At 42.4% G+C, this 12,121-nt stretch overlaps 1 protein-coding gene across 1 annotated transcript; it reads right to left on the bottom strand.

Annotated features, from left to right (window-relative positions):
• Nucleotides 1-989: 989 nt before the first annotated feature.
• epoa (erythropoietin a) lies at nt 990-8,290 on the bottom strand (the record flags this gene model as incomplete). Its single annotated transcript, XM_083937306.1, has 5 exons — nt 990-1,142; nt 3,608-3,772; nt 4,015-4,101; nt 4,226-4,356; nt 8,212-8,290. 5 exons carry the CDS (start codon nt 8,288-8,290, stop codon nt 990-992), a joined length of 615 nt encoding a protein of 204 aa, XP_083793432.1.
• Nucleotides 8,291-12,121: the final 3,831 nt, after the last annotated feature.

The raw sequence follows: 12,121 nt of genomic DNA, 5'->3' as shown, positions 1-12,121 counted from the left end.
ACGTCAGATCTTGGAAAACTATTTGCAATTACAGCCTCACAGGATGTAAAGTGTAAAAGCCAAACAGCATTTTTCCGGGCAGTCTGGCTATCAGTTTGTAGAGACTGTGAGTGTTGGTAAGGCAGCGACAAAAACACAGATAATGACAAAACAGCTTCACAGTTCTCATGTAACCCACTCACTGACCTCTTCCTCCCTACCTCACTGTAACTGAACCTCGGCATCAACTTTTTAGTCCTTTGTTCTGTTAGATTGAAGGAACATGAAACTAACAGCTAGTCTGCCACATACAATCTTAACAGCTGTGTGAATGTGTTCAGTGTTACACAAGAGAACATGGCAACAGCACTAAAAAAATACAAAGACTGGAGCTTAAAAGTAGAAAACCTGTATAAATAGTAATCACAACTTTTACAAATATATAAAAATACTTATTGAACAAAAATGCAAGAGGAAACGTGTGTTTCTGTGAGGCATAGTGGGGTGAGGCCTATTTGCAGTGGTATTGGAAATGGATTCCATGTTGTCACAATCCTCCAATTTCCAGGTGCAAGGAATATTTTCACGGTGTTTCACTCCACAATTCACTCGAATGACGTGAGTGTAGGGGTCAAAGTCACACTACATACAGATTTAAACTTGCAGACTTAACTCACATTCATAAAAGAACATCCACACACAAAGTGCAAGACAGTGCTAGTAGAACAGCTATTGGAGCAGTGCTTCCCATAGGCCTCTTTTTGGTCAGTGTGTGCTCCACCATGCCCATGTTTCACATCTACGTTCCAAGGTGCAATCATCTCCTGTCCATCCAAAGCCTAGCTGGGACTGTCCTCTCTTTTCAGCTCCCTCCCCTGATGTGAGGATGGCTGCATCTTTCTCTCTTTCTGCACTGCTTCCAGCAGCCAGTGTACAGGTCAACAGTGTCAAGTCCCTCCTCTTGCCTTTGGAAACACATTAGCTTTGCCTGGAGTAAAGATGTCAGCTGATCAGCTGACATCTTGCTGACAAGCCTGTGCATCCAAAAGAAGGAGGCGCACTTTGCCTCGCAGGAAGTTGACATGGACTTGGAGCAAATCTGTTGCAGAGGACACCCTCCATGTTCCTTCAAGCTCTGCTGCACTTGCTGGTGGGGTATACTCCTGCAAGACAATACAAAGCAGCATGTTGCTTCTGTCTTCATTTGGAAAATGCATCTCTAGTGTTTCCTACACTTTGGATTACTACTGTAGACGTAAGCAAAGCCACATGCAGTTGAAGTGTCATGGCTTTTCCTTTGGCTTTTAAAGTTTAAACACAATCCCATCATAGTTATCTTTTTCATTCTTTTTATTGAATATTTGTCTCTGTTTTCATGTTTAAGAACTATGTTAACTGTTCCTGATGATGAAACTTGTTTCAGTGACCCTTGAGCTTGGACACAGGCTGCTCATTAGCTTTAGTTTATCTATGCACAAGACCTCTGCTTGGACCTGAATCATTTCAAAGGCTGCGTTGCCACATCTCCAGCAATCTAAGAACAAGCGTGTACAGCAGCCTCAGTGCCCACAGCCTTGTCACAAAAGACTTGCAGTTACACTCGAGAGTCCCATGACATCCCTCAGTGTCTCTTTTACAAGAGAAAATAACATTTCATGACAAGAAACTCAGCATGAGCTCAAGTATGACCACAATGTCTTTAATAGAAGACAAAAAACACATGATGTAACTAGCTAGTCCATTTTCTTTCAAATATGAACATAGATAAAGTTGTATTTAAGTGTTTATTTCATGACTACATAAAAAAGGTAGGATAGGGTGGCCTGTTAATATGCACATCTGCAGTAGGCCGTCAGAATTACTCCTGCAAACCTTTGAAAATGGTGATTTGAAGTGATTCACTGTTTACCTGCATTGCTTTTATTCTGAAGCACAACAGTTAATAAAATGATCTTGCTGCTGCACTTCCTGAAAATAATTACAATAAAAGCTAGTGAGAGCCACCGAATTTATGCGGAGGGATGAGCTAAGTAGAAAGGTGATCGACAGCGGAAACTGTAAAAGAGGGTGTTTTCTGAGGGAAGTAACAGGGGCAAACAATCTTTACTATAAAGTTATTTTCTTTCTTAGATCTATCTGGAGCTGCAAAAACAAAAAATGTGAGCCTTGGGATAAAGGCAACACATTATTTTATTAAATTGACGTATCAACATTACTTTGACTGTCTTTTCAGAACTATAAACTTTGCTTTTGAAGCCCAAAAATAGATCCTTTGATATTTAAATGATTTGTGAAACCTCATCTCCTGAGCTGCCACAAAACTGTCAGCAGTGTGGTGAAATTTGGATATTGATCCATTTCTGAAAAGTAGTTTAAGTTTGCTAATTTCTCGCTGAGGATCAAGCTTACCGGTAAGCCAGCAGTGATGGCTATGAAAGCAAATTAATTATTATGTTATTAACCATCAAATTCCCCATTTTCCTCAAGTCTGCTTGAGATTCGGGATAACATAGAGGATAAGGCTATGACGCACATTTAAGTTGGATGACATGTAAATGGAGAATGAATGACCCACTTTAGGCATACAATGATCATAATTGAAAATGTAAATGTCAAACACAACCCTTAGTTAGTTCCATATCATTTTTTGTCAAAGTCACAAGGAGCGACTGGAGAGGGGCTTAAGAGCCGCAGGTTGCCTACCCCTGTCCTAGGGCAACATGTCTGACTTACCTCAAGGCTAGCCCCATAGAAAAGGGTATACATATCTTAACTTGATAATTATCAGATAGAGCATGCACATGACAAACTTTTATCTTTCACTTTTTAAAAAAAGAAATCTATAAAGCAAGGAATATGTCTGTCTGTCTTTGTGTTTATGTTTGTTTGCATATCTTGAGACTCGTTCATGTGACTTACTTCACACTTGGCAGGTGTATTGCTGGGGCGCTACAACAATGAACTTTATGTTTTTGCTTCTTACGTTTAACCACAAGTCTCAGAAACAAAATTCTAAATTGTGAGCAATCATCACCAAATTTGGTACAGAACATTTCTGGACCAAGTCAGAAAAAATTACACATTCAGAATTTTGATGTTTCATACAGTTTTGCTACAGCTGACTCTAAAAGTGTGCTCAGATGCTGTGGGCTGGGCTTATAATACAAAAAAATTTAATACCTCCTGAACACTTTCTGCTTGCAGCCACATTTGGTGGATATATAGATATGATTTCTGAGTGGCCAGGGCAAATTTGGTGCCATTTTTCCAGTAGGTGGCGCTGTTGGAGCATCAGCTATCTGTAAGAGCAATCTCTGTCTGTGTGTGCATGTATGTATGACTGTCCTTCGTATATCTCTAGAACCCTTCTTCCAATTGACTTCACACTTGGTGGGTGTATTGCCGTGGACCAAAGGAAGTGCAAGCAGCACTTCCGGTGGCCTGCTCCGAATGGCCATGCACTCAAAACAGTCCTACCCCCCGACAACACTACAAGCAGCAACACTGGGAGCAAAACAATCATATCCTAGTTATATTGTATTGAGGCTCTTTTCATACTATTAAATTGACAAAAGGCTCTTAGCACACATAGCTGCTGTGTTGTACCTGTGCAGCCGCTGTAACTCACCTGGATGTTGAGGCTACGCAGCACAGCATTGATACTAAGAAGGTTTCTGACGGAGTTATCTATGGGACTGTGCAGCGCTGTGTTGGTGACTGAGGTCCGAAGCAAGCTGAGGGCCTGTTGTAGGAGCCACAGGCCAGACTGCACCTCCTGGGCTTTCTCTAATCCCTTACCAAGAAAAAAAGAAAGAGGGCAAGAATTTAAGAGTCTCATTGTGGAAGGGGTATGGATATGGAACAAAGGAAGCAGCTGATCAGCTTTACCATTACAAATGGACTAGACGGTCCGTAAAGAATGATTCTAAGAGGATGTTTGTGGTTGAACAATTAGACACTACAACTTGTATAACACTTTAAAGCTCATCTGTAGCCATGTGTTTTCACAATCAGCTATTCTCAGTGGTTACTTACATTTTTCTTCTCCCAGACATCAAAGTCCACAGTGGTTTGGGGCACAGTGACAGACTCTGACAGACTGCATCCTTCTCTACATGATTTCTGAGCACAACAAAGGACTGATGTTAGCATAATAGTCAGAATGGCCGATTCCAGCACCACAGTATCTCTGCAGCAAGCTCCATTTGCTCTTAGATCTAAGTGCATGCATACATTTTCCTCTCACCATAGCGACTTCGGCATCTCGTGCTTCCTTGATGAAATGGTTCAGGACCCTCAGGTCACAGATTGGCCTCAGGGGGGACGGTAGACCTGGCCGGGTCCACTCCAACACCATCAACAGCAAGGCAAGCAGTCCTGCAGAGATACAACAGATACACAAATCCAGTCACATAAAGGCTGCTGAACAGTAACAGCAAGTGACTTATTACACTGAGATAAATGCAGAAATCCACACCCTTTCACACAACTGCAGTGTCTAAAGTTGTGGCTGGTTGTTCACACAGTAAAGCCAATGGGACATGTTTGCCGAGAAGCAGAACAGAGGCAGTCTAAGGATGGCTTTTCACTTTCATTAATACCAGTATGTTCAGATGCATGCAGTTATACACAAACCATGTGAGTTTATGTGATCTGGTAAATGCCAGACACTTGAGGTCTTTCATCATTAGCAATGATTCAGCATGATTACGCAGTATCTCATTCATTTTGTTTCATACTTGCATATGACCTTCAGTAAGAAACCATGTGATATCCTGTATTATGAACAGAAACCTGCCCAAACCATGACAATGCAGAAATAAAGTCAGTCTTATCCAGAAATTCACACCTATCAGGGGTATATTGGTATCCATCAGTGTCGGTGTATATGTTGGTATGTCCCAATACGAAAACCTTTTTACAAGACATATAAGGCAGAAAAACGATACTTGGGCTGATTTAGAAATGCTGTCACTTAAATGGCCAGACACTGACTGATACGGAACATACAGTTCTATTTAGCTATTTATTTCAGTTCTATTTATTCTATATTTTTGTAGTGTTCATTTCTAGAATTGGTTGACGATGTAAGTCATTGTATGTGTATTAATGTTCTTTAATAAAGTTAGTTTTTAAGAAAGCAGTCCTCTGAGTAAATGTGCAGAGTCATATCGGTGCACAATCCACATAGAAAAGGTCTACTTTCATTCCAGTTCAAAAGTCACTATATGTGCCACCATGTCGATAGTCTGTGTTTTATTTTCCACTCTAAAATCAGTGTCGGTATCGGCCTAAAAAATCCTTAGTCTGGCTCTTATTTGGAACTTGCCTCTGAGAAACATCTAAAATCTATTGAGAGCACAGCACACACTGAATTCCAAGAATACAGCAGGTTCTACTGTTGTGGGTCATGTGGGCATCCAAAGTCGTTCCTCTGTGCCACATGCTGAATGCACTCTTTCACAGCAGCCTGGCTGTATGACGCAGAAGGATGATACAGATGATCTTCCCAAGAAAACAGATCAGATACGGGCTAGATTAAGTGCAGACACCAAGAGGACTGGCACAAATTTAGTTAAACATTCAAAAGAGGTTACACTAATATTGCAGGATTGCTGCCACTGAGGGGTAATAATAAATAACATCAATAATCATAATAACATTACTAAAAGTACATTAGCAGTGGTCCTTTAAGAGGTCAGTAGCACAGTATAATCAGTTTAACCTCTGTGTCCCCTTCCTTTACACGTCATGGAGCAGACTGTCAATGACACATAGGATCAGTGTCTGACTCATCAACCCGATGTTTGACAGAAACTGTATGTACATAGTGTGTCCCACAACTTCACTAGCTACTATTCTGAGCATTATGTACAGTATTGTAGCCTCTTATTCCCCTGAGCAAGCATTTATAATCTCTGCAGACTTGCACTTCAAGAAACATGTACACTCACAAGCCAGTACGTGCGCATAAATGGTGTTGTCAGGTGTCACTAGTACTAATGGATGAGCATTTTCAAAGAATCAATCATAGGCTTATTCAAAATGGTTATTTACTCATAATGAATAGATGTTGTAATCATAGGAAATGAATACAGAATGGGACTAATTAGAAAGCTTTTGAGGCAGAGAATAAATCCTACTACACGGGGCCAGTTTTCAGCCTGTTAATTCTATACAAGCCCTGGAGATATTTCTACGTTACTGTTCACAAGCAAAACTTCAGATCAGCAATGTGGTCCCAGTTTCAATTATCATTAAATCATCTTTAACATCAAGCAGTTTCAGAAGAAAAGTGGTGTCTGCATGGGCAAACTAATGCCCTTCTTTCCACACGTGGCCAAATAACTTTAAATAAGTGTGTGTGACTCAGCTTGAGGATTATCACTGACCTTTTCGCCTCTGCCACTGCCTACGTGAGAATGCATCAATCTAAACTGTGTACACACACACACACACACACACACACACACACACACACACACACACACACACACACACACACACACACACACACACACACACACACACACACACACACACACACACACACACACACACACACACACACACACACACACACACACACACACACACTCTCAAACAAACGCATGCACACTCTCTCCCTCTACATTCTGGTGGAATTTACAGTCCAGGACTCTAGCCAAACTAACACATTTGTCTGCCATCATCAGCTGACAAAGCCATGTTGCTATTTTAAATCGGAAGCAGCAGTCCACAAGTGGCAGTGCTTTCAATTCAGGTATGTGACAGATGCTCATGTAAGCTGATATGACTTTAAATGTCACAGAGGGCTGATACTATGTTCATCTCAGGTATGGGATGGCTGCTTTGGAATGCTTTGCAACCTTTTTTTCTATTTTGAATGGGTCTTCCCCATGACAAAGTGCAAAGAGTAGCTCTCAGATGACACAGGTGTGATATCATTTCCTGTCCGGCTTCACTGGAATCCCTTTTAGCTGTCAGTCTTTAACCTTCTGCTGACATAGCGACTCTGCCAGGAAATGTAGATTCTGCTTTTGCATTCAGTGCCCTTAACTTCGCTGTGTCATGCTAGAGAATAATGACTGAAGATGGATTTCCCCAGTGAAGACAGAAAAAAAGAAAGTGTATTACTCAGCAACTCCTCAGGAAGTCATTGTATCTGCAGATGCTCACAGTAACAGGAAACACATCTTTATGGGAATCAAACCAACAACTCCAGTAGCTTTGGTGCCTTGCTCAGCTCTGTAAAGTTCAAAACCAACATGATGCCTTGCATTGGCTTCAAGAAGATTGCCTTTTTGGAAATGAATAATGTTTATCGCCCCCATTATTAGGTTTGTTCAATGTTCTTCACCTGACAGTTATTTGCCTTAATTTGATTGTTTACAGCTTAAATGATTTATGGCCAATGAGAGTATGTTTTAGCAGTAGCATATGGTCTAATGTACTGCTTTCTAGGAAGTGGCATTTCACAATCTATTCCCATGAACTACCCGTGAATAAATACAACCGTGAAGCATCTAGGTATATGACTAAGAACATGTACAATGTGAGTTTGTCACAATTAAAAGAACACCTTCTATTTCAGAGACCCAGACCACCAGAGGGGCTCTAAACAAATCTCAAGATTCCGCATTCCCTCATACATATCGAGTATTTGAAGCTGCACGCTCCTTCCATATATCATGACGTTATAAACGTGGTCTAAAATACTAAAGCATATAGCCTGATGCGGCGCACACAAAGCACACGTCTAGATAATATAACAGGCACTCTTACCTCTACCCGTTTTCTGCAACATTCGCAAACATGTGCCGCATATTTTAAAAACATTGTGTGTTTAAATATATGCACAAGCTTTGCGGCTCAAGTTAACAGCACCGGCCAAATCCAAATCAAGTCCAACACGACTAAGTGCGCGAGTCCCTGCGCTATAGTCCGACCGGCGTGCAGCTCCGCGTCAAAAACGTGTGTGCTGCTGGTGGTGACGGCAGTCACCTACCAGACTTTGCATCACTGCTGTGCTTTGGCAAAACCTTTCATTTACCTCCCCTAAGGATAAAGCGATAACGTGAGAGCCGGCACGGACGAGGACGCGCCTTTTTACGCACCACGGTGAGCGATAAAACCTCCACACATGCATGCTGTCCCCCCTTTGCGTAAAGCGTGGAAAATAGACTAACTACTAAAGCCGGTGTACAGAGGGAAAAAAAATCCATAACTCACTGGGAAACTCCATAGCTGTATCCGCATAGCCCCTCACAGGGTCCTCGCGGTTTGGCCCATAGGTCCGTCTATTGCCCATTAATTGGAAACGAAGCTCTTTTGTGGATCTCCTGCACTTATCCGGTAGGTGTTTCTAAAAACTGATCCTGTTTGATTTTTTTATTGATGACTTTGAACAAAAAAAAGTTGCATTGTTTCCATGACAATCTACACTACCTCCTCCCTTAAGGCAAAAAATGTTTTCTTTCATTGTTATCCAAGCTTACCCCTGTTTATCAAACACGTAAATCATGTCTCAAAGAAAAGCCACGCGGAGACTTCCCATCCATTGTTCGGATGATTCATTACACTAGTATTTTTTCGAAAACACTGACTGTGTAAATATCGAAAGTCTTGACAGCCCAAATCATTAGGCTATATGTTTTAATAGAGAACTATCGCAGGTATCTTTCACATGCCAGGACACATTCAGTGACTCCAGTGCCACACAGAAATCAGGGTTTTACATGAATCAATGTTTTTCTTCACAATCCTTCACATTTTGAGATTAAAACTGTGTTCTCCTTCTGATGGTACCCCCCTCCCCCCCTCCTCCTTTCCCATAGTGATACACATCCTCGAATGTTTGCGATCATCCCAAACTTCCACCTGGGGGTATTTACCCAGGAGTCCATGCGTTTTAAGGTCGTTGAAACCCCCCCGCCCCCGCCAGGGCAAGATATAGATCAGTTAACAGCACGTAAGTAGATGTGAGCGACTCTATGGTGTCGTGGACAATCATGATCAATTACCCGTGTTGACAAGCCTGTTAAACTCATAGACACGGATGTGTTACAAATAAGGATGAGGAAATGGGAATTAGAGATTGCAAAAGGGGTAACAGTGAAATGAAAATTGACAGACAGGTTATTTTATTTCTAATCTTGACTAGTTAACCAATGTTATCATAATGTTAGTAAGGCCTAGTGAGTGACCATACTCTGTGTGTGTGTGTGTGTGTGTGTGTGTGTGTGTGTGTGTGTGTGTGTGTGTGTGTGTGTGTGTGTGTGTGTGTGTGTGTGTGTGTGTGTGTGTGTGTGTGTGTGTGTGTGTGTGTGTGTGTGTGTGTGTGTGTGTGTGTGTGTGTGTCATCATGGCAACATGTGGTCCCGGAGTCACCTGTAGCAGGAACTACCACAGAGGTGGTGTCTGTCTGTCTGTGATAATGTCACACCTGTGCCAGATACAGAACTTTACAGTTGTGTACTTCAAATCAAAATGAAGGCAAGGTTTGAAGATGGATGTTGTCCAAGCAAGGGCATCAGATGTAGGGGGTAAAAAGTAGGGACACCGACACAAGAGTTTCCAAATTTACAGAGCTTACACGACTGACTACCTGAGCCTAGGGGCATCTACCTACAGCCTGTCAACAATGCACGCAGTATATCTGAGCAAATTTTGTCACGAGAGAGATGTTTTCACATTCCTCTCCTGAAGGAAGAGATCTCTGTTCACTCTGTAATTTGAAATTCAAACGGATTCAGAACCACTTTGAAACACCACCGGCAAAGAAACCTGAAACCTCCAGCTCAGAGCAGACTATCAGTACAGAGAAAACACACTGCTATCATAGCTGTCAGCCACACAAGCTAACAAACAACAGAAACTAATAAAACAAATGCTAACTCCATTAAAAGTCTGCTTGTCGCCGATTTTATTGCAGATCGCTAACGTTAGCTCCATGGGCAGGTAGCTGGGGCTCTGTGTCCATCCATCCACCTGTGGGGCCCCAGGAACTGTACATGCCAATTAATGTGCCTTCCAATAGTTTTCCATCACCTGAAAAGGCCAAAAAGTTGGTAGATCAACCGAGAGAGCTGCAGGCAGCTGGTGGGCCATCAAACAACCCAACCATATTAGAAAACCTACCAAACAAAGCACACTTGGCTATCCCAAGACCTAACTGGAGTAGATGAACCAACTCTTGGCTTAAAATAGGATTGTCTATCAGATGTAGCCAGAGAAACCGTCAAAAGCCTGGAGTGAATTGGATGGAGCCCCCCCAGTAGAGTTCAGAGACTTCGACAATCTTTGACAAGGAGCATTTATGACGTTCTGGATTCTTGAGGTGGCCCAACAGCCTGTTCAAATCAGTTTATTTATTGTAATGTGTCACCTTTCCCTGTATTTCTAATATTGAAGAAAAATGGGCTTTCTCTACTTGTTGGTGCCTCTTTGGTGTATTTCATCACTACCTGTGCTTACAGGTAGTGCGAGTATGTAAAGTGTGTAGTGTGTAGTGTGTATCGTGTGTGTTTACATTAGATCTTTAGACGGGTTCTGCTCTTTCTTAGATCTGATTTTCATTTTCCAGCTTCTGCACATCAGCGGGGTCATTATGGAGATGTTGAGTGCACTTCCTAGGACAGAAGAGACAGGTGCGTTGGAGGGGGGACCAGTTGCAAATAAACCCAAGCACTATCTAATGTGAAAAAATACATTTATTTGTGATGTTTCTGTTATAGAGGGGGTCCCAGTCACTATCAGTCAATCTGAATACATGGTATATTAGTAGATGAGCTGAATTATCACTCTGGTCAGTGCCAGATAGTGCTGATGTTGAAGATATAAGGGCCTTTAGAGAAATACAGTGCATCCGGAAAGTATTCACAGCGTTTCACTTTTTCCACATTTTATTACGTTACAGCCTTATTCCAAATTGTATTAAATTAATCTCTCTCCTCAAAATTCTACACATAATGCCCCATTATGACCACGTGAAAAAAGTTTTCTTGAGAGTTTAGAAAATGTATTAAAATTAAAAAACAAAGAAATCACATTTACGTCAGTATTCACAGCCTTTACCATGAAGCTCAAAATAGAGCTCAGGTGCATCCTGTTTCCACTGATCATCCTTGAGATGTTTCTACAGCTTAAATGGAGTCCACCTGTGGTAAATCCAGTTGATTGGACATGATTAGGAAAGGCTCACACCTGTCTATATAAGGTCCCACAGTTGACTGCATGTCAGAGCGCAAACACCAAACATGAAGTCGAAGGAATTGTCTGTAGACCTCAGAGACAAAATTGTCTCGAGGTACAAATCTGGGGAAGGATACAGACAAATATCTGCTGCTTTGAATGTCCCAATGAGCCCAGTGGCCTCCATCATTCGTAACTGGAAGAAGTTTGGAACCACCAGGTTCAGGACCACCTAGAGCTGGCCGGCCGTCTAAATTGAGCAATCGGGGGAGAAGAGCGTTGGTCAGGGAAGTGACCAAGAACCCGATGGTCACTCTGTCAGAGCTCCAGCGTTCCTCCGTGGAGAGAGGAGAACCTTGCAGAAGGACAACCATCTCTGCAGCAATCCACCAATCAGGCCTGTATGGCAGAGTGGCCAGGCAAAAGTCACTCCTTAGTAAAAGGCACAAGGCAGCCCGTCTGGAATTTGCCAAAAGGCACCTGAAGGACTCTCAGACCATGAGAAACAAAATGATCTGGTCTGATGAGACAAAGATTGAACTCTTTGGTGTGAATGCCAGGCGTCATGTTTGGAGGAAACCAGGCACTGCTCATCACGAGGCCAATACCATCCCTACAGGTAAGCATGGTGGTGGCAGCATCATGCTATGGGGGTGTTTTTCAGCAGCAGGAACTGGCAGACTAGTAAGGATAGAGGGAAAGAAATGAATGCAGCAATGTACAGAGACATCCTGGATGAAAACCTGCTCCAGAGTGCTCTTGACCTCAGACTAGGGCGACGGTTCATTTTGCAGCAGGACAACGACCCCAAGCACACAGCCAAGATCTCAAAGGAGTGGCTTCAGGAGCACTCTGTGAATGTCCTGGAGTGGCCCAGCCAGAGCCCAGACTTGAATCAGATTGAACATCTCTGGAGAGATCTGGAAATGGCTGTGCACAGACGTCTCCC

The sequence above is a fragment of the Echiichthys vipera genome, assembly GCF_963691815.1.
Source record: "Echiichthys vipera genome assembly, chromosome: 22".
NCBI lineage: Eukaryota > Metazoa > Chordata > Actinopteri > Perciformes > Trachinidae > Echiichthys > Echiichthys vipera.
Note: the sequence above shows the minus strand (reverse complement) of the source record. Positions and strands in the feature narration are given on the sequence as shown.